The following is a 22,739-nucleotide window of genomic DNA, read 5'->3' on the forward strand; positions in this document are numbered from 1 at the left end:
ATGTCGACTTTTATTTTGGCAGTCGGAAACCCGCTCTTCTAATGTTATTCCGGTTCCGGGTCAGACCTGCTTCGAACTTCTGAAACCACAACAGAAGACCGGTGCGTTCAATTCGGGTATTACCTGATGTACCGTCAGTATTGTCGCTTTTAATCACTATAATAAAAGTGAACCGCGTTGAGACATGGCTGGTTTACCACCGGGAGACCCGCAGCTGGTCTCGATGATCGTCAACCATCTAAAAACTCAGGGTCTCTTCGACCAGTTTCGGAGGGACTGCCTGGCGGACGTTGACACGAAGGTAACGTCTTCATATCGCTTCGTATTCATTCAAGTTCAGCTGCAGCATGCGGGTGAAATAAATCTTCATGTAACACTCTTGTGCAGAGTTTAGTTTCAGGAACCACTTTCTGTACTTTGCTGCGTTTTCTTTTTAACAGTTACAGAGTCAACGGCTTTTCACATTTTATATATGAAGGGATTTCCGATAAGGTATCATCGGGGAGGACAAACACATTTAACTTGTATTGACGAGCTTCTTGCCATTTTGTATATATATATATGTATATTACAAATACACATTTTATGTTTCATTAAATTTGTCTTAAAAGTCATAAATGTAACACCCTTAATCCTTCAGATACCCTGTTCTTGTATCAAATGATTAATCTATCAAATGAAAGCATCCATGTATAGACTGGGGTTTCTGCCTTAGCAGCAATATAGCCTTTTAAGACTTTTTTTTTTTTTTTTTTTTGCATTTATATTTGTAATAGAAAACGTAAAAAAATCTTTTGCAGCCTGCTTACTTGAACCTGAAACAACGAGTGGACAACTTTGTCTCTAATCACCTCTCTAATCACACATGGAGCCCTCATCTGAACAAAAACCAGCTGAGAAACAACATCAGGCAGCTCGTCCTGCAGTAAGTGAGAAGCAGTATTTTTTTTTTTTTTTTTCCATCTTCTCTCTATAGCCGACTGTATGCGGACGTTACCCAAACTTACAGCAAACTGTGTCTCTCAGATCGGGGATGCTGGAGCAGGGAGTGGACAGGATCGTGGCCCAGGTGGTGGATCCCAAAATCAACCACATCTTCAGGCCGCAGGTGGAGAGGGTGGTCCGTGAATTTCTGTCGCCCGGCAGCTGCTCCGAGATGCCGCCGGCTCCTCTTCCTCCGACGGAGATCAAACCAGACAGCAGTATTCCTGAGCAGGGTACACAGTATTTCACACTTTCATCAGCAACTGCAGCTGTTATGTTTTATTTATTGCTTTTTGACATTATGTTTTTACACCGAAGGAGAATTCCTTTCCCTCTTCATGAGGAGGTCAGGATGCAGGTGTCTGCTTATAGCTTTTGTCTACTGAACTCCTTGTTTGGATCTCCCCTAAGTTGTGATATATATATATTTTTTACATCAATTTAATTATAAGTATTTAGGAAGCATGCTTAGTTGTTTTCTTACCCAAGTCTTAGAAGCAAAACGAGTGAGGCATATATTCCAAAGAGTTGAGTCCATCTTTGTGAATACCTGTCATCACATATATTTATGTTTACAGCTTCATCATCGATTCCAACTACGGCTGCCGCCAGTGACGCCATGTCCATCCTGGACACCATAACCACTCTCAACCAGGAGGCTAGTGTCAGGGCCAGTTCTTCAACCGATAAAGGACGGAAAAACCAAGCCTCCGATGACCCCGTGCAGCTGATGGAGGACAGCGACCAGGACATGAGTGTTGTTGAGGAGGGCAACGGTCACCCAGACGGGAGGCCACTGGAAGAAGCAGAGGAAGCAAAACTGGCAACAGAAGTCCAGGCTTTAGAGGGCAAGACGGAGGACACGCAGGATCAGATGGATCTGGGAAAAGAGGGGTTACTAGAGGAGGTGAAAATGGAGGAGGAGGAGGCTGGAGCTCAGGAGCAGACAGAGGAGGAGAAGGACAAACCTGGAAGCAAAGTAACTGGAAAACCCTCAGAAGAGAAGCAGGATGAAGATCTACTGAAATCTACAAGCCAGGCCAAACAGAAAGCCAGAGAGAGGATAAAGGAAGGTGAGCTGCTGTATCCTGTGTGTGTGTGTGTGTGTGTGTGTGTGTGTGTGTGTGTGTGTGTGTGTGTGTGTGTGTGTGTGTGTCTGCGCAGTGTTATCTTCTGCATGTTACTAGTAAAATAACTTGTGACAGTTCAGGGATTCCTGTGTATTTTCTTACGGTATACATTGATATAAAGGAAATGAATGTTAGAAAATGAACAGAGGATTCAAGCAACAGAAAATGAACCGTTAAATTCATCTGAGAACCAAGCATGAAACGCATTCTCTGGATCTAGACTCGGAAAAGTGAGGATTCACTGCTTTTCTATGTTTTTCCCCATTTTGGGGAACTTGGGATGTGCATTTTTAAGAATTTTAAAAAGTAAAATACAGTACAAACACTTTTACATTTAAACAAACAATAAAAAGATACTAACAGATTAAAAAAAAAAAAAGTACAATTGGAATTGAATCAGACTTTATTCAGATAGGATTTTGTGCTTTAAATATTAGCATACTTGGTAATACAATTTAACACAAATTTAGGTTTCCCACCTACTGTTTCTGTTATCTTGTCTTTTGCTAAATAACCGTCTATATTGTTTCAACAGCACAAGCAGAATACATGTGTAAGAAATGCCCAATGTTTGAAAACCGTAATGTTCTGCCTTGCAGAATACTCTTTGGAGGACTCTGACCTGGACGGCCTGAGCGACATCACGGTGAGCTCTGTCCACACCAGCGACCTGTCGTCCTTTGAGGAGGAGAGTGAAGATGAGGAGCTGCTGTCGGATTCCTCTGAAGAGGGGGAGCTTCCATCAGATGGTCTCTTGAGAACAGCAACTTTCTATTCCCGCATGAGCTTTTCCTGAATTTTTACATATATTTTTACGCCACAGAATTTGTTGGAGCACTTTTAAATGTACACTAGATTTAGGATTTTAATGATTTTCTGTGTTTGCATGTTTTTTGGTTTTTTTTGCCCCAGATCAAGGTGAGGGAGACGAGAAGAAACACACCGGCGGAGACACGGGAGATGAAGACAAGGAGCGTAAACCTCGCCGCAAGGCGTATGTGCACAAACCTTTCCTCTACTCCCGTTACTATAGCGACTCGGATGATGAGATCACTGTGGAGGAACGTCGCAGGTCTGCCGTGAGTTGTATTTGTGTTTCTGCCTCGTGGGACGCATCAGCAGATATATAAATCCATTAGTAAATAAATAAAAAGCTTTACTTGACAAATGAGTATCAACTTTAAAGCACTATAGATGTAATGTGTCATTACACGTTTTAATTGTCAAACTGCATCTCCTCCTAGGCAAAGGACAAGGAGGAAAGACTGCTCAAGAGACAACAGAACAGAGAGCGAATGGAAGAGAAGCGTAAACAAAAAGCAGCGCAGGCCGAAGAACAAGGTTTTTCTTTCTATCATGCGTTTGTGTCTGCTGTCCAATGCTTCAAATATTTCAATGTTTACAAGCAAGTTTGACTCTCAAACTAATATGAATAATATTAGAGGTATCAACGATGTCATTTTGACTAATTGAAACGTGAAATATTTAAAAAGAACAATAGAGATAATTTGAAGCGGTGATTTGTTAAGAATTAATTAGTAGATATCCGTTATGGGAAAACTTCATAGACATGAAGGGCAAAAGTGACGTCCTTTGTCTCAGGAAGAATGTGATTGTGGGTATCTGAAATGTTGTTTTTGACTGGGAAGAATTGAAATATGGATATCTTGAATACATATCCGGTCAAGCTATTAATTGTTCAAATGGCGTGACATTGTGGACTTGAATTTGACTTCAGTGTTTCTTCATCTGGTCTCTTTTGCCGTTTTACAACAGAAGAGTGGGGACATTGATGTTAGATGACATTTTGGCCGAGAACAGCAAACAATGATTTGCAAGATTAAATGTTATTATGTTCTGTGGTGATTTTACAGTTTGAATTTCTCAAATCGGTTGGAACCATGAGGATTATTTCAAGGACGTTCAGCTTTTAGCATAATAGGGATTCCACGGGATTTGGGAATTTTATTGACTAAAAATGGGAGGAATGTTTTGATGTTTTATCTTTGTTGCTTAATCGTGCTGTAGCTTCGTCCTGTTTAGTTGTGCTTTATTTTCTCATTTTCTCCTTAAAATATCGGTGTGTTCGCTCAACTGTGAAACAATTATATATGTATTATTTATGATGCCACATGTCCTACACAGATTACAGAAAACAAAAGAGCGGAGAGTCTGCCGGGTTGGACGGCCCCAGAGCCAAAGAGGCCCGCAAAGAAAGGAAAGTTCTGGAGAAGAAAATGGCTCTCAGCAGGAAGAGGAAACTGGACTCGAGGTGTTTTATCAAATGCTCAGACACAGATCCAGACAGCGGCTTCTGATCGCTGCCTGATGTTTCGATATTTAGCACACCGTGTAAATGCATGTGTCAATTTCGCCTTTCAGGAAAGAGGGAGATGTTTCAAGCAAGAAGAAAGCAGACGCGGGAGACGTATCCAAGAAGGCAGTATGTAAAATCCGCCAGGCGTCGGAACAGATTTCAGGTAACAGGCCTGCGTTTGGATTGGTGAGCTGTAACTGACATTTCGTGTCTTTTTGTTCTTTTAAAATTAGGAGGTGAAATCTGCTGCCTCAAAGACCCCGCAATATAAACTGATGAGAAATCTGTCAGAATCGGCATCTTCTGACGAGAGGCACCGAAGGATGAGCGGCAGCGTCTCAGAAGATTCCGGTGACACAAAGAAGCTGACTGACAAAGGCCGCACTCACTCCTTTATCTTGGAGTTGGAGCAAGGCGCCCAAGAGGCTCTAAAGCAACGTTCAGTGGGCAAGTTTGACCGTCTGTCCCGCAAAGAACTTCATTCCAAAGAACGCAAAGACAAAGAACGCAGCTTGTCTGATGAACGGGCCAAACTCAAGCAAAAGCAGGAGAAGAAATCTGAACATCAGGTGAATGAATCTCAGCAGAAGGAAGTTATTTCTGTTAAAGCATCCTCTGAAGAGAAAGGCGAGAAGAAGCCTAAGATCAAAAGTGAGAAGAAGACGGCAGGCAGCACAAAAGAAGGAAAGGCGTCTGAAGGTGTTGCTGAAGAGGGCGGTTCCAAAGATGCCAAGAAGATGAAGGCTGCATCTGTGGAGACTGTCAAAGCTGAGAAGGACAAGGAGAAGGACAAAATCAGGGAGAAGGAAAAAGACAAAGAAAAGATTAAAGAGAAGGAAAAGGCCAAAGGAGAGAAAACTTCAGTTAAAAGTGATTTGAAGCAGCTGCTTCGCCCTGATTCTGCAGGATCCTCTGAGGATCGATCTGACATGGAGCCTGGGTCAGACAGCAGCAAGAAGAAAGATAAACACTCCAAGGAAGTCTTGAAGAGGTCAAAGAGTCACAGTGAGGACAGGCCAGGAGACAAATCCAAGTCCAAAACAGACAGTGAGAAGGAAAAGACTAAAGCAGAACAAGACAGCCAGAAGTTAAACAAGACAACCTCTGAAACTGACAAAGACCCAAAACGGGTGAAGCCAACAGAAAAAGGAAAAGTTTTAGAAAAATCAAAATCAAAATCCAAAGAGGAGGCAAGGACTCCATTATTATCCAAGACGGACAAGAAAGTTCAGAGTCCAGAGGTCAAAAGTGCAGGAGGCGCATGCGTCGGCAAACCTGAGGCAACAAAGGAGAAGAGAAAAGAGGGAACTACAAAAGAACAACGGAAAGTCTGTGAAGAACCCTCACATGAGAAAGCAGACATTAAAAGTGCGAAGAAAAAACCGGAGAAGAAGGATAAAGTTTCAGAAAAGAAAGACGATGGCCAGGAAGAGAAGAAAGCATCGAGAGAAGACAAAGTGGAAAAGGCCGACAAATCCTCAAAGTCTTCGGCTTCCTCCCTGAGCCCGGAGACAGAAGAGGCGCCGAAGAAACGACCTCTTCTCCAGGACGCCAGCACAGACTCCGATCCCGTCACCACCACCGTCACCACCTCGTTCTCAGACGACACCTGCGACGCCTTAAGCGACATCACCCCCGAGCCGCCCGAGGGCGAGACGGAGTCGCGGCTCCGCGAGATGCCGGCCGTGCCGGCCGAGGCCGATGCCCTGCTGACTCTCATGGACGTCTGCACGTCGGCGGAGGCGAGACTTCCGCCCGAGAGCATGCGAGAGGCCGTGACGCCCGAGATGGCGCTGCAGGACGCCGACATGAAGATGAAAGAGGCGGCGCTGACGCTGCTCTCCATGGATCCCGACAGCACGGTGTCCTCCAGCTTAATCTGCCGGGGCTCGAGGGGAGACTCGGCGGTGAATCCGCTCGCCCCGCAAGCGATGGAAACCGCTGCGGCTGAAGAAGAGGAGCAGCTTCCTTCCGTGGGGGCGCAGACAGCTCCCGAAACCGAGTTCACGGCCATCGAGACGTCGCCAGTTGCGTCTCAACAAACTGCTGAGCTTGCTGATGAAAAAGCAAACATTGCAGGTTTGTGAAGTTTTTTTTTATTTATTTTTTTTATTTATGGCTCTCTAAACATATGAGAATGTTAAGGAAGATAAATATGCATCTATTTACAGACGAGTCTGAAAACGCAGAGAGAAGAATGGAAACATCAAAGATGGAAACTTCTGAGACGCCGGCTCCACAGGTGACACATTTGTAAAATTAAAATGTCTTTTTTTTTTTTTTTTTTGTCTCTGCTATTTCAGTAAACCGTGGGCTTCTTACAGATCTTAAATATGTTTAAAAACAAATGGAGAATTGGCATGTTTCTTGAAAATAGCATTTTGAAGGTGTTTGTTTTGTCTTCATCGTAGGAGGATGCCGCTAACTCAAACGAATGTCAGACTGCTTTAAATGAGGAACCGACAGATGAGAAAGTGGCAGAACCTGCTGACAGAGAAGGTACAAATCCCTTTAGCTAAATTCTAAATATCTAGTTTGCTTTTCCTGCTTTGTGATATATGCAACTTTGATTTTCATATTTTGTCCGTTCATCGTCTTCGTGGCATTTAAAAAAAAAAAAAAAATGTTTTTAACGTATCATTTCCTCAGCTGCTGATGCTGTTGTATCTGAAATAGAAGAAACAAGAGGACACGCAGAGGAGATCGCCGTGACAACTGTTCCTGACGTCACTGATCGTGTTTCCGAAATTTCGAGTAAACAAGGTGAGCGCTGAAAACAAATGTTGCCGAAAAGAAGGCAGGTTTTTTTTTTTGTTTGACCGATTATTAACTCGGCGTCTTGTCTTCAAGAGCGAACGGAGGCAGGCGCTGGGGTCACAGAGACGAGCCCCGAGGTGAGTTATGATCCACGTTGCAGCCAGAACCAATTTAAACCATTTACGTTCTTACATTTTTGCCTATTTTTTTTAACGTTACACGCCACTAAAAAGCCATCTAACTCTGAACGAAAGGCAGCGGAGGCAGCGGGTGAAGAGAGCCAGGCCGAGATGGACATAGAAAACGGTAAGTCTGTTGTCTTTGCAGACAGTAACGCACTGCATGTCCGAAACGCCGTACTTTTAAAGCTTTCTGGGTTTTTTTTGCCACCACTAGGTGAAGCTGTGAGTAAAACAGCGGAGGATGTTTCAGCAGAGAAAAGTGATCTGCAGACTGTAAGTGTTCAGCTCGTAGTCAGGCTCACTCACAAGTCCCTGTTCTTTAACTATTCAGTGTGATCTCTCTTTCCCGGCTACATTCTGTTTCCTTTTTTTTTTTTTTTTTAGACGGAAACCGACGTTCCGGCCAAGACCGAGGAGGTCCCAGAAAGTCAACCGGAGTCCAAACTGGTGAAACAAATCGGTAAGTTGTTTTTCCATTAAATCCATTTATTGATTTACTTTATTTCTCCGTTTTAGAGTCTTGAAGGCTTTATGATCTACATTTCATTTAAAAAGTGTTGTTCATGTTTTGAAAAATGTCAGAGCGGTTTGGTTTTTAGACGATGAAATTTTGTTTTGCTGTATTTTTGTTTTCAAATTCTCTCGACGCATCTGTCATAAACGACGGTAAAAGTGGAGCTGAATACTGAATGTTTTTTGTTTTTTTTCTCATTTCTTCACCGTAGACATTGATTGATCTTTTGCAACTAATTTCTGTCATCACCGTTTGTTTGAATATTCCAGGTGACGTCTCCTGCACAGACAGCCAGGACGATGAGAAGGGCTCGGACCTGTCAGAAAAGGTAACTCCCAACAGTTCGTTTGAAATTTAGTTGTTAAATATACCTAAAAAAAAAAAAGAAGCATGTATTAATATCGCCAGCGTGTGTTAATACGGTAGCCTTCCCTCTGTCCTAACACTTTTTGTTTTGTAGGATGAGAAAGCGGAGGAAAGAGGACGACGTAAACGAAAACTGTCCAGTCAGGAAGAAGTGAAAGAATCTGGTACGGTAGCCGAGTTTATTTCTGCACCCAATTTCAAGATCTCAAGACGGTTCGATTTAGAACATTCAATAATGATTGGAGAGCGAGTGAATAAATTAATGTGCCGTTTCATATTTTTTTATCACGTCAGGTGATGAGCGGGATGAAAAGGAAAGTAAAGAGCAGCTGTCTGCTGAGGTAAATTAAGCCTCTCCTATCAAACCTATGACAGAATAACAATGTCATTGAAAATGTGGTGATTTGTGTGGGTGTTTTTTTTTTTTGGGGGGGGGCGGGGGTTTGAAACGTATTAAAAAAACAGCGAGAAAGCTTCAGTTCTTACAGAAAACACGTTTTGTAGGTGCATGTTTCTGTTTTTGACGTCAGTTTTGATCAACGGTGATTTGCTCATCCACTTTCTATTTTTAGGAAACGGAGCAGGAAGTTGTTGGAGCCAAAACACCCCCTAAGGGCCGATCATCCCCAACCACAGAGGAGGCAGAGACGGAGCAACCGAACGGACCGGAGGGACCGGAGGAACCGGAGGAGACTCCGAGCCACAGGGGAAGACCTTCAGGACCTGAAGCCAAAGAAACCACAGCTGGTACGTTGGCTTCTTTAAATTAGTTAAGTGTTTTTTTGTTGTTGTGTAATAACGTCATTAATTCAACCATTTCAATTCATTCGTGAAAGTCGTTTAAATTGCCCATTTCTATCATTTATAAATTGGTGGAGGTTTCGGCCTGAAACACCTTCTCTGTATTTGTTTTTTCAAGAATTTGCGCAAATATTTTTCTTGCTATACCGTTAACAATGTGTCTTATAAACATAGTAAAGTAACATGTTTTTTTTTTCTCCGTGTTCATTTGTTGATGAATTTAACTTTATATTATATAACATTTAACACACAGTTATCAGGTTTACAAGTCCTGCCGAGTACAGAATAATGTACGGTTTCAGTCTGTTCTCCTTGATGTTGCAATGACTTTGTTTTTAACCTCAGATGATCAGAAGAAAGATGAGAGTAAAGTTGAGGACGGCGCTGATAAAACCTCATCACTGACACCAGCAGAGAAAGAAGAGGTATGTTAGGAAGAGAGCAACATGTACTTATGTTATTTTGCACATGTCACTGTATCGTATATTTAGTGAGGTTTTCTTTTTCAATATTTTCAATTTCTTTCGTTTTTTTAGAGAACTGAAGAGGAAGGTGAACCAGAGAAAAGTGGTCAACACGGAAGCGAGGACAATCTGCCGTCTCCGGCTCCGGAGGACGGTGAAGGAGCAGGAAGCTCAGAGTCCAAAGAGACCAGTGACGAGCGTGAGTTTGTCTTTAATTCAGAATAAGTGGGCCAAACCTCAACGGCTAAATTTGTGCTTATTGTACCAAGATATTGTTAAAAGAAGTTTTAGTTCGCTGCCATCGCTGTTAACAACCTTTTTTTTTAAAAAAAAAAAAAGGGATTAATGAGTAAATTGAGAATGAGGGTTGCTTGAAGGAAGACTGGCTGCTTCGCTGCGAGTTCAATTTTACAAAAATATTTTCGGACTGCTGCGTGTATACAAGACCGATGAGAGGATACATTTCAATCAATCATATTCGAATTCCAGGTAAACCAGCGGTGAAAAGAAAGAGGTCAGAAGAAACGGAGGAAGCTGTGGAGGTGAGATTCGTACGTCTTTGTGGATGGAAATGTTCCTTTACTGTCGCGCTCTGCAGTTGTTCCCTCCTGGTCTTTATTCACTCGGCGTGTCCTCATGCGTGTCATCCTGCAGGAAACTGAGGCTCACGAGGACGTGCAGGACAACGGTGGACAGGAACAGAGCGAGCAACAGCCTGACGGAGACAGTAGTGAGTCAGCGCGCGCGCGCACACGCACGCACACACACACACACACACACACACTCATTTGACCTCAAATGAAACAATCATTCATGTAAGCGTGCGATCACCACAGAGGTTTTTACATCGTAACAACACGAGGTCTCCAGGAATAAAACTCACATTAACACTTACTGAGCCGGAAGAAAGATGAGCAACCTTGATCATTCCAGTTTCTGTGTTCGTCTCTTTTCAGCCGCCTCTCCCTCTGTGAGTCAGCCAGAAGGTCACCAGGATGTAAAAGACGAGAGCTGCAGCGAGAAGAAGCCAGATGACGTATGTTGGCCGTTGCTCTGTAAAACAATGTCACACTCTGCCGTACTGTCGTTATTGTCTGGATGAAGACTCTTCACACCAGTCTCTCTTTTTAAATCTTTGCCGCTGTACGTTTACTCTCTTATTTAAACTTTTTTAGCAGACTTAAGTATTTGTTACGTCTGCAGGCCGATGAGGAGCAACAGCAAGAGGACCCGGAGACAACTCCAAAGAGACCCGGTCGGAGGGGACGGCCATCCAAGGCAGCAGCTGCAGATGATCCAGGCAAGAACGCTTAAAAACCGGATTTAAATTAAGCCAAAAAAAAAAGCTTTCTTTGAAAATGTCGACGTGTCTGAGCTTGAGCAAAGTTCATGGGAAAATGTCTTCAGTCAGAATGAAGTACAACTCTGCGTTGATCTTTGAGTTTAAACATTTTATGTTTTTATGATTTACACTGCAGTTATGCAAGTCTGAAGCTAACGTGGTGGTAGAACATAAGATTATTTCCCATCTGAGTGTGATGGAGCACGTAGGACTGATTTAAAGTTTAGTCCTTTGACTTGCTTTGTGGTATATTTATCTTTATTTTTTTTAAATTATTTTTCTAAAAAAAAAAGTGGGTTTTGCTTTGTACATGAAAGAATTGGATAGCCCCAGTGACCCTTTTATCTTTCCCACAGATAAAAAAGGCAAAAAAAACGACGAGAAAGAAGGCAAGCAGAATGATGAAGAGGAGGAGGAGGAGGAAGAGGAGGAGGAGGAGGAGGAGGAGGAGGAGGATGGTGAGAAAGAAGATGACGAAAAAGGAACCGCAACCAGAGCTACAACTCGGGCAGCTTCTCGCCTGGAAGCCGAACGGTAATTTAAGAGTTATCCGCCGCTTCGAGTGTAAACATGTGCACTCGGTTATGAACCCACAATCTAAACTACGGATTTACAGAAACACTCAAATACGATGGAACACGTTGTCGGACAATTCATCTTTTGATACTTCACAATACGTTTTTACTGATCTGTACAAACTGCAGCTCTGTAATCATCTCGCAGAGTTGATTGAATGGGCGTCGGATTGTTTTCCGTGCCAGATGTTTTGCGCTCCGAAGCACCCAGACGGCATCATCACTGTCACAACTTATTAAATGAAGGAGAGGGAGATTTAGCTCTGAAGCAACAACTGTTGTTTCATGTTTGTTTTTACTGCTCCTCAGAAACAAGCCAAGTAAACCCTCCACCCGGGCAAGCCGACAGAACGGTAAAGAGGAGACCACAGCTGGCACACGGTGAGTTTGTCTCATTGAGGTTCAGCAGAAAGAGCGAGCTTAAAGGGGAATCCGACCAAAACCGACTGCTCTCTGTGAAAGAGAACATTTCACCAAAAGTTTTCCCGGAATTTCAAGATGTTTTTAAGCTGTTAGCTCTCGAAACTAAAATAATAAATCTTATGCACGGCCCGAGCCGTTTTAAAGGAAAGTATATTAAATAGGCGGAATAACACTAGGATGCGTAACTGATTGTTAATGCAATATTGCATTCGAGAGATTGTGTGCTTTAATGTGTAATTTCTTTCGAGATCAAGTTTCCCCAGATGCTCTTAAATAGTTAGAAAAACTCAAACCACTTTAAGTGAAGATAAATTATCATCATTTACTACATTAGCAATTTGTAACTTTTGGATTTTGGGCATTTTTGCAAAAATAATAATCAAAATGATTTGATATTCTTTTTCAGTTGATCGATGAACCCATTGGTCAATTAATCATTTCGTCTCCTCGACCATGAATTCAAAACGCAATATTACAACCAGCTGTTCAAAAATATTTACACAAACACAGACTCACCTTTCACCACTCAATCGGCAAAACGCTTGAAAAAAGTGTTTCACTCCAAATGAAAAAAAAAATTCAAACTTCTTATTCAAATTTAATTTCAACACAATGAACCCCCAAAAATTTTTTTTTTAATATTAACGGTTAATTTATACACAAGTTAAATATAATTTAAGCCTCCGAAAGAAAAACGGACTTCTACTCCTCATTTAACCTTCTCGGCTTGAAGTGCTCAGTTTAGAAACGCCGACTTCTCTTTGACAAACATTCGTCCTCAATCTCTACATTTTTGAGGGAAGAGCCTGGATGATTCATTACCACAAAAAAAAAAGCATGGAAATACTTTTTTTTTTTTCCATTGTTGTTTTTTCTTCTCTGAGAGAATATGCATTCAGAGTGTCGGGTGTAGTTTCATTTGTCACATTTGTAGTTTCAGAGCAGATTTTTGTGCGAAATGTTTCTTTTGATTTCTTTTTTTTTTTTTTAACTTTGCTAAACATTAAAAATGTCAATGATAACGATGTATCTTTTAAACTGTCTCCGGCACTTTTTTATTTTTTTTTTTTTTTTTTTTTTTCAATCCAACGGTTATGTGGAAAAGCTCCAGTTTTTTTTTTTTTTGCGCAAGCACATTTATTCGGAAAAAACAACAACATTAGAATTAACATGAACTCGACTCTTGGACAGACGGACTGACACTTACTCCTTGTTTCCCTCCTGCAGCGGGACGAGGAGCCAGGCAGGAGTGAAGGGGGGCCGTAAACGGGAGGCCAGCCCTCCTGCGGTGCGAACGCGGGGAGGACAGAAATCAGAGGAGCCCCCTTCCAAGAGAGCCAAACGCTAAGATGTCTGACAGCGGTGGAACGCTTTGCCCCAGCGGTTTTGTATTTTAACACTCGGAGCCTTTCCAGCCTCCACAAGTTAAAAAAAAAAAAAAAATGCGGTTTCTGCCTCATTGACTGTAGATATTGAAAAGCTCTGGATAGCATTATAAACTCTCCTCCGGATGGGTAAGTGTAAACCTGAGGATCTGCGTTAGGATACCTTCTGCCGCTCGACGCCCACATGGTTTGGATCGGGCCTCGTCTTCCCTTCTTGATTCAGTTATACTCAGCGACGCGGTGCATTTCAGGTCCAATCAAAGGCCTAATGTGCAGCCGAGTCACCCTTCGAGATAAAGAGGGTTGAATTGAAATTCATCGTCAGTCAGCTGCCAGCTGTTACACATGTACACACTTGTACATAGAAATCACTGTGAAGTGTCTCGCCTTCATTGAGAATAAAAGAAAATGTCTGATATTCATTCTGTGAATGAAAAGGGACATTTTACTCCCAGGTTTTTGTTTTTATACGTAATACTTAGAAGGTCAGGGAAGGTTTTTCTATTTCTCCCATTAAAATAACAAAAGTATTAAACAGGAAAAACACAAACAGTTTCACTATAAACTCAATATTCCTTATGACATTTGTAATAACACCTGCTGCAGACAAAGTACTGTCTTACTAACTGAACGGAGGCAGTGTAGTTATTTTAAATGTTACAGTTAGACATTTGGTTCGTGAATGTAAAATATTGGACATTTTCAATGTTTCACACAAAGAAATCGCTTCAGGTTGTTTGTTGGTTGTGTGCCATAATAATTTTCCTGTTTGCATTCATTCTGTGGATGTAAAAGAGGCTATTAAAGTTTTTTTTTGTACTAAATACTCATAAATAACACTTTTTGTGCTTTCTGTTTTATTGAATTTGATTCAGTTTTCTTGTCACAGAATCAGCCGCACTGCTAATTGATATTTAATTTTCTTACATTTTTAGACCCTCGTGTTGTCAGAATTTACCCTCCTGATACTTGAGTAATAGCTTAGTAGATTTATACTTTTCCAAGAAAGAAGCTCTGCTAAAGGAAACCCCAAACCGTGTCACTTTTTCTCACCTAAACTCTTGTTTTTCTGAAAATGCGCACAACAAAATAATACAGGTTTGTATTAATTCACCCTTATTATGTCTCAAACGTTATCTCCTGCGTTTCCTAAATGGATGTGCTGTCTGTGAATATGTGTGAATAGCCGCAGACGTTGACCAATCACCCCGGAGCGCAGAAGAGGCGAGGACATTCCTGCCTGCTAATGGAGGATAAAACTGACAAACTCAAGAGTGAAATATTCCACCATCATTAACACGTTAGGAGGCTTTAATCGCTGCACCTGAACCTTCAGGGTCCAAAAAGCACACACAGAGAGAGAGAGAGAGACGTTACGGTAAACCAGAGTTCTCCGGTTGAAGTTTTCCAACCATTCCTGCGGATTGCTGAATTTGATTCCTTAAAGGTGTACCTCTCTCAGGTATTTCCTGGTGCTGCAATCCAAGCTTTAAAATATTAGCCCAGCAGCTCTTATTTAAAGTTCCCATATTGTAAAGTTTCTAGTGCTTTATTTATAGTCCGAACACCATCATGAAGATATTTTTTGTGGTTTTCGGTGTCAAAAACCATTTCAGTGCCGTCTTGCACCTTTCCGAAGCCTCTCAGTGGAGCTCTTCTGAGAACGAGCTGTTTTTAGTGGGTGTTCCTGAGGCTCATTAATGTTAACTCTTGATTGGCTGACTATTTAGTGACGCCTGACCAGGCCAATCTCAGGTGATGGACTGCGACGCCCGAAACTTATCGGCAAACATGACTTTTATCGGCAGCAAAGTAACGGCAGCGCTATTAGACTCATTTGAGTCGGATTCAGACCTCGATTCAGAGACGGCAGACGACTACTAAACCACTTCGTCAACCGAGTTTACAAATAGATGTTACAGCATGGAAAATAACGTGTTTTTTTTTTTAATCATCTTCCATCATGGGCGGTCGTGTCCCCTCTCAATACTGAGAAAATGAAGTGAACAGGAGGAGAGCGATCACGGCACCCGATAGGCAGAGAAAGCAGCACGGCAGCCGGACCTACCAGTCTTTTTCAGACGCCAAGTAACAGATACCTGAACAGGTAACGGCTTAGTAGAAGAGGCGCTAATAACCGACATCTCAGCTGACTGCTACCACTGAACACTTCATAAACTTTCAGCTAAGTTACCTTACCAGCGTCGGCCTTTTTTTTTTCTTTTTTTTTTTTTTTTGCTACTGACAGGTTCAAAGTGTAATCATAAGTGTGTGACATTGTTATGGAAAGGATTCCTACAATGTTAGACATGACGTTTTTATGACATTTTCGACAACATACTACAGTATTCCATTTTTTTTTTTTCAAATTTTAGATGACATACTATATAGAATGATATTTCTTTAATATTTTGGACGGCGTACTATAGAGTATGACATTCTTTTAACGTTTTCAACAACATATAGTATGGTTTTTTTTCACATTTTTGACGACATACGATGTTTTTATGGCATTTTGGATGACATATTATATTATTTACATATACACTGAAGGACTCCCCTCATTGACTAGACAACCTGGAATCTGTCATCTCACACACACACACACACAATATATATTCTACGCCAACAACTCCACTAATTAATTCTATTTAATAAAACTGTTTTTTATTCATTATTCCTGCTTCTATCAGTTCTGTTCTCACATAATGCAACACCACATACTATGATATTATTTTGACATTTCGGACCACGTGCTATACCAAGACATTTTTATGACATTTTGGACGACATATTACAGCATGCACAAATACACTCAAGCCTAGACTCCCGTCACTGACTGCACACGCACACGACTCATTCGACCAGGAAGCAAACAACTCCACTAATTCATTACATTCAATAAAACTGTTTTTTTAGTCATTATTCCTACTTATGTGTCTGTTCTTTTCACACATAACACAACACCACATACCATGATTGTAAATTTACATCTTGTTCAATAAAGTTCTTATTCTTAAAGAAATATTTTTAAATAAACGTAAATGCTGCTTGAGTAAAAAAAAAAAAAAAAAAGAAAAGAAAAAAAAAGCTTTCTGAGAGGGCAGAGATACTGGATTAGATCTCTGTGCATTGATGAGTTCACTAATCTTTTTGACACTTTCCCGGTGTTGATCCAGCACCCATACCCCCTTTACTGAGTAAAAAGCAAAGGAAATGTATGCAAAATGGGGCCTTTAAAGGATTGGATCAGCTTTCATTCAGCTGGCACAAAACCAGCTCTTTTCACTCACTGCTGGGGCGAAAGGAGTTTCAGCTCTACCCATCAGACACAATCTATAGACTTCACGCTTGTTAGTGCAAACACACAGTGAGGTGTCGTCCCGCTTAAGTCTAAATGCAGCGTTAATAAAGCATTCGCAAAATATTTTAGCTTTGTTCATCATACTGCTGTGAGAGGTTGCCATACTCGTTGTCATGTCGTCCAAAATATGAAAAAAAATGTCATACTATACGACATGTATGACATTTTTTGACTATATAATATGACTATAGCATGTGGTCTGAAATATGAAAAAGAGTCATGTCGTCCAAAAATATGAAAAAAAAAGTGTGGTCCAAAAATATGAAAAAAAGTCATACCACAGCATGTCGTCCAAAATATTTTTTAAAAAAAAAGTCATACTATAGCATGTGGTCCAAAATATTTTTAAAAAAAGTCATACTATAGCACGTCATCTAAAATATGAAACCCACCGTGTTTGTGATGCTGTGACTTTCATTTGTGCTTTTGAGGACATGCTATATGTAATCTCTGTAACACACTAGATTACCTGTGTTAAGTTTAGGACTGTCTTTAGGTCGCTCTGGGAGTGAATGAAACACGGCAAATGTTTGCAGTTTAAAACAAGGAACTGAACTGCAATTTATTATAGTTATTAACGCACAGAAAATCAAGGGAACAACATAAAAGAAAAATAACAAATTCAAATAATAACCCCAATACCGGTATTTCTCCCACAGTCAGTCAGTTTCAGTCTCTTGTCTTTCAGTCTACTACCCGGGTAGTGTATGTCTGGAGGCTCTCAGACTAACTCTTACCTGAATCTTTTGCTCGTCGGTGCTCCTGCAGGAGAATCCAAGAAGACCAAATGCAGCTTCACCCACGGCGAAGATGATCAGGGATCACAGGGTCACTCAGCTCCAGCGCTCTGCGGAGGTTTCTGGGGATCGCTGTCTCCATCACAGATCCATACCAAAAAAAAATAAATAAATAAATAAAATAAAATCTGCATGCAGCAGAATTGAATATGATGTCAGTACTGTAATTTATAAACTCTATCGTTGGTGTAACAGTAAATGACCAGTAATATAGTATTACACACGTATATATATATATATATATATATAATACTATCCACTATGGTCAATATTAACATACCAACATATTTCACACACACATGTGCTCATGTCTCAGTGACATCTATCACTTATACCTAACAGGCATTATTTAAACGTCCACCGTTACTAAGCAACACACTCAACAGCTGTTCTCAATCTGACCGTTTAACTTCTGGCGCTAAAACAAGAAAATGACGTCATCGTTCCCGCTCGGCTTCAACAGGTCCCGACGCATTAACCCCTCAGCGCGCACATGTAGCTCCACAATCACAGATATCAACCACGTAAAATAATATTCATCAACAAATTAATATTTATCTCCGACTGGTTATTTTTCCCTTCTCTTCTGATAGATATCTTTAGCCCAACTAAACAACGGTGTCACAACTGTCCTCCTTTGTAGCTCTCCACCAACGGCTAACTGTGAGCAACGCATTCAGTCACTCACCGGAGATTCTTCTCAGACTTAAAATAAACTTTTTCCTTCGGAGTCGGTCTGGTTAACGATCAAATAAATAAAGCTCCTCAAAAGCAGTGAGAAAAAAAAAAAAAAATCAACCAAATGAGATTCTTCAGTGGTGTAGATCATGACGCTGCTGTTTCCTTGGAGACATAAAGGGTCGTCTCCAGGGAGACGGCTTTGATCTCCCGACGAGCACGACAGCGCCCCTCTGGTGAACGTCGGTACTGCATGTGTGAGTTAACCCTTTAGTTGCTGGTAAAACTAACGTGGGTTAAATCCAGTATGACTTTTTTTTTTTTGTCATATTTTGGACGACAATGCAAAGTCATACCATATCATGTCATCCAAAATATGAATAAAAGTCATGCCATATGAAATATATATATATATATATATATATATATATATATATAAAAAGTCATGCTATAGAAACAAAGAAACAAATTATGTTGATGTCTTTTCATCTCCCAGGTGTTAAGATAGCACAGACAAAATTTCAGGCCGGTACGTCAAAAGTCTGTAAGAGGACTTTACACGTGCCAATTGCTAAAAATGGCGGACGTAATGAGTTGACGTAATGGTGCAGTGGAACTTTTTTGTACATCGAGAGGTGTGATACACGTGTCCACCTGAATTTCGTGCATGTAGTTAAACGTAGCCGCCGGGGGCATCTGTTTACGGGGCGCCAGCGAGCCATTTAGCCATGCCCACTCGCGACACCACTAAAATATGTAATCTTTCGCCGGGAGAGACCCGTGTACCAACTTTCATGAGTTTTTGAGGATGTCGAAGGCGCCAAAAAGGCAATTCTTTCGTATGAAAAAGCGGAATAATAATTTCTTGAAGAACAACGGGGCTTTCGCACCATTTGGTGCTCGGGCCCTTAATGAAAACAACCTCTGACACCACCCTGAAGAAGGCAAAAAAAAAAAAAAATCTTTGCTGAATAAAGCTCTGCGTGCTCAAAAAAAAGAGTCGCGTAACGTGTTTTTTGACTTGTACTTTAAAGCAGTTTGAGACTCCTTATTTAGGTTGTTCGGGTTTCTCTGGTCTCCAGTAGTACACACTGCACCACCTTCACTTAAGCACTTTGCAGAACAGAAACACTTGATAGAGGACAGCAGCATCAAAAACGGTAAACCTCCCGTTTCTCTACCCTCCCTCTTGAGCAGGTCTGCTGGTGGGCAGCGCTGAAGTTTATGCAGCAGAGAGCTGTGGAAAGATGGCGGTTTCACACAGCTGTCAACTGGAATAGAGGTGACTGCTGGTTGTGAGCGGAGGGGATCCTCACAGGCTGCCTTAGGGGTACGGGTAGGGGGGGTGGGGGGGGCTCAACCCTCTCCCTGTCCCCCCCCTGCTGCTGCCTCTCTGCACTGGGAGTGGTCTTTCCTCTACTGGGGATTTGGCCGGGCCGACTGGCACTGAACATAATGCTCTCCCATTCAGCCACTCCTCTCACAAGACATAAAAGTTAACAGGTGTTTAACGTCAGAAGTGTTTCATACAAGAGTCAGAGAAATAGCCAGCGACAGGCAGCTGGGAGGGAGGGAGGGGTGGTGGCTTAAGAGTCTTACAGAGGTTTTTTTTTTTTTTTTTAAAGCTTTTTCAGAATTGAACAGTTTTGCAGCTCAGTTGAGATTTGGATTGACAGATGGCATCTAAAGCTATCATGAATACACAACTGTGTGGAAATATTTTTGAAAAATATTAGTTTACTCACCAACATTTTGGGGTCAAATGGATTCTTTGCAGTATGTCAGCGCTGTGTGGCGTTATAAAAACATCACGTTTGTGCTTATGAATTTTAAAAACTGATCTTTTTAACCTTGATTCTTAGTTTTTGTAGACATTTGTTCTGCTTCTGTGATGCATTTGAGGTTACTTTTATTTACTGTTTTACAATACAATTTCAATGGTAGAAGTTTGCTTCCAAAATCCAACAATTAAAAAAAGAAAAGAAAAATAAGCTGTGCTTTAACAACTATGAAGTTCTGATTAATCCTTTCAGCTAAATGAAAGCCCTGACATTCTTCTAAAATTAATATTTATTAATGGGACAAACATTATAATTTTTGAGAGATTGAACACTCAAAAAACTTCATCTGGTTTATGTGTAGAGCTGCAACTATTAGTCAATTAATCAAATAGTCAGAGAATTAACTGGTCGAGTTATCAGTTTCTCAGTTTTGTTATTTTTATCAAGCAGAAATACTAAATATTTACTGATTCCATTCTCTCAAATGTGAGGATGTTATGCTTTTCTTTTTCAGAAAGTAAACTGACTATAGATTTTAGACAAGAATCAATGAAGCAACTTAAAGATGTCAAAAATGATGAGTTATATATTATATCAAAAGGAGTAGTTGATAAATAGAGAAAATTACCTGCAGATGAATTGATAATAGTAAGTTACATGTCTGACTGTGTTGGTCTGGCTTGATTTAGGTGCATCTTTTTTACACCTTTACTGAGAGAACAGAATAAAACACAAAAAAATCTCTTCTGCGAAAAAACAAAACTGTGAAACTTTGATAGAAAACTGTGTGTTTATGTACTGAGGGACAGTTTCTGCAAACTGATTAAAAAAATAGATTTTAGGGCCCTAAACAAGTTGAAGTTCTGTATCTGTTGGACTATAGTGAATCACAAGAAAAGACCAAAACCAAACAATGAATTAATTAATGAATTATTGAATAATGAATTATCTTCTGCAAGTCTCACTCCTCCACTGTTGTCCAAAAACCATTAAAATCCCATCAGTGAGCCTTGTTGTTACTCTGGATGATGTTTTTCTTCACAGCAACGAACATGAGCGCTGTTCATTTCCACATACACCAGCCTGCACACATCTGATACACATCTGCATCAGTCTGCTCGGATAAAACCCACAGAGCTCATGTTCAAAATGAAACTTTATATTTTCAAAATGAAACTTTATATTTTCAAAATGAAACTATATATTTTCAAAATGAAACTATATATTTGTGACTCGTTGATTTGATAGAGAAGACAGAAAGAGAGACAAACTCATTGTTTTGGTCTTTCCAGGTGATTTGTTGACAGTAAAAGAACACCAGGATGAAGCAATTAATCCATACATTGATTAGTCAGCGGACAAAAAAAAAAAAATCAGTCATCCAACAAATTGATTAGTCAGTTGTTTGTTTAAATAATTTCTGAAGCAAAAACGACGACAAACATTTTGCTGGTTTCAGCTTCTCATGGAGATGGTTTCCTGCTTCTTCCTGTTATTCATCTTCAGAATTGATTCTTTTTGTGTTTTGGACTGTTAGTCAGATGAAACAAGACATTCAAACAATGTCCTGGTATTTCTTAGAATAACTGGTTAATCAATCCCCTAATAGACAACTTCACTCGGAGGCGTAACCACGTCTCAGAGGGTGAATGCGGAGCCTGTGTTCATGGACCAGAAGCTGCAGCTGCACTCTGTGACGGCCACTTCACCGTCTGAAAAGAAAAAGGCCCATAATATCCCAAGAATTTCTAAATGGTCCTTGAAGTTTTCATAACTACATCAACTCCTATGTTCAAAAGTGTTATTTTTCCATGTGACATGAAACCCCTGAAAGGGGTGCGCCGCTTTGAAGGATGTCTTCATTTAGGCGTGAGCAAGGAGAGAAAGGAGCCGGTCACAGAGGCCCGAGGAAGAGGCAGCGAAAGGCTCTTCAGACCTGAGGAGCCTTTCATGATGTGCTTGAGCTGCAGGCATTATCTGTTGCGTGCCAGAGGCAGATGGAAGCTCGTTTGTCAGCACAGCAGAGCCAAAAATAAACTATAAATCACGTCTGTGCTATCTACACACATTAATTGGACTGTAACAGCAGCCTAACCCCTCTCTCCCCCCCCCCCTCCCCTCTTCGGCTCCTGTGTCTGCAGTAACGCAGTCACTGCTGGGATGTTTTGAACAGCTTCCAGGAGACAGAGGAACTTCTCTCTGCTTGTCTCTTGGTTCCATTTACTGTATTAAGTGTTCTGTCCCAAGGGCTCTTCCATTTAGTGCTCCATCGCATGCAAGGATAATTTCTCTTCGGGAAACAGGGTTCAGTTGTAACTTAGGTGACTAAAAGCATACTTAAAGCTGGCAGTAAATCCCCCCCTCACCCCGTCACCCCCTCCCTCCGTCCCCCCCTTTCCCTTTCCTTCCACTTTCCAATGTTGAGGTTGATTAAGGCTGCTATCACGGTGGATCTGATATTTGGTGAGAAATCTCGAGGGCGTTTGGGAGCATTTACTGCAAATGACTCTTGGCAGTGCCCTCTCATGTATTGCTCCATCTGAACACAATTTGGCAGCTATAAGGAGCAGGGGGGAGAAGTTGAAGGGGGAGCATGGCGTGCTGCGAGCCTCCTTCTTCATACCAGCAACTCAAGACCTGTCATAAACACACCCTGGAGAGGAGGAGAAACAGAGACGTTACCCCGGCAACTGGCATGTTGCTGCATCAGGCGAGATTTCTGTTTAAAACATGAGATTAAAGTTACAAGAGGAGGCAGGAGGGTGGAGGCAAACGTAATAGCCTAATATGCCATTAAAGTTTATTTCTTTACTGGAAAGGTGGAGGGGATTTCACCCCGGTGTTACACTGGAGGGGAGCAGACAAAAAGTCTGGGGATA

At 41.2% G+C, this 22,739-nt stretch overlaps 1 protein-coding gene and 1 long non-coding RNA gene across 4 annotated transcripts; one reads left to right on the plus strand and one right to left on the minus strand.

Moving 5' to 3' along the window:
- The first annotated feature begins 53 nt into the window (after positions 1–53).
- bod1l1 (biorientation of chromosomes in cell division 1-like 1) lies at positions 54–14,071 on the plus strand. Of its 3 annotated transcripts, none has more exons than XM_069170769.1 (30): positions 54–301; positions 801–925; positions 1,027–1,217; positions 1,563–2,057; positions 2,714–2,863; positions 3,027–3,193; positions 3,359–3,455; positions 4,260–4,386; positions 4,497–4,557; positions 4,665–6,510; positions 6,603–6,673; positions 6,843–6,930; positions 7,081–7,194; positions 7,282–7,325; positions 7,422–7,494; positions 7,585–7,643; positions 7,755–7,830; positions 8,154–8,212; positions 8,345–8,414; positions 8,545–8,591; positions 8,823–8,997; positions 9,397–9,476; positions 9,588–9,714; positions 10,005–10,057; positions 10,170–10,245; positions 10,472–10,551; positions 10,719–10,815; positions 11,214–11,391; positions 11,742–11,813; positions 13,083–14,071. In XM_069170769.1, exons 1-30 carry the CDS (start codon positions 185–187, stop codon positions 13,201–13,203), a joined length of 5,136 nt encoding a protein of 1,711 aa, XP_069026870.1. In that variant the 5' UTR covers positions 54–184; the 3' UTR covers positions 13,204–14,071. The 3 variants fall into 3 exon arrangements, with proteins under 3 accessions (XP_069026870.1, XP_069026872.1, XP_069026869.1); XM_069170771.1 differs by having other exon boundaries at positions 7,443–7,494; XM_069170768.1 differs by having other exon boundaries at positions 7,282–7,494.
- On the minus strand, positions 10,006–18,239 carry LOC138211129 (uncharacterized). Its single transcript, XR_011179311.1, has 4 exons — positions 18,090–18,239; positions 17,342–17,473; positions 10,411–10,526; positions 10,006–10,230 (listed from the first exon to the last, which is right to left on the minus strand). It is a non-coding gene; the product is annotated as an uncharacterized lncRNA (long non-coding RNA).
- Between the last annotated feature and the right edge of the window lie 4,500 nt (positions 18,240–22,739).

This window comes from Embiotoca jacksoni, unplaced genomic scaffold (assembly GCF_022577435.1).
Source record: "Embiotoca jacksoni isolate LCO1_2020_lvr unplaced genomic scaffold, fEmbJac1.0.p SCAF_5, whole genome shotgun sequence".
NCBI lineage: Eukaryota > Metazoa > Chordata > Actinopteri > Embiotocidae > Embiotoca > Embiotoca jacksoni.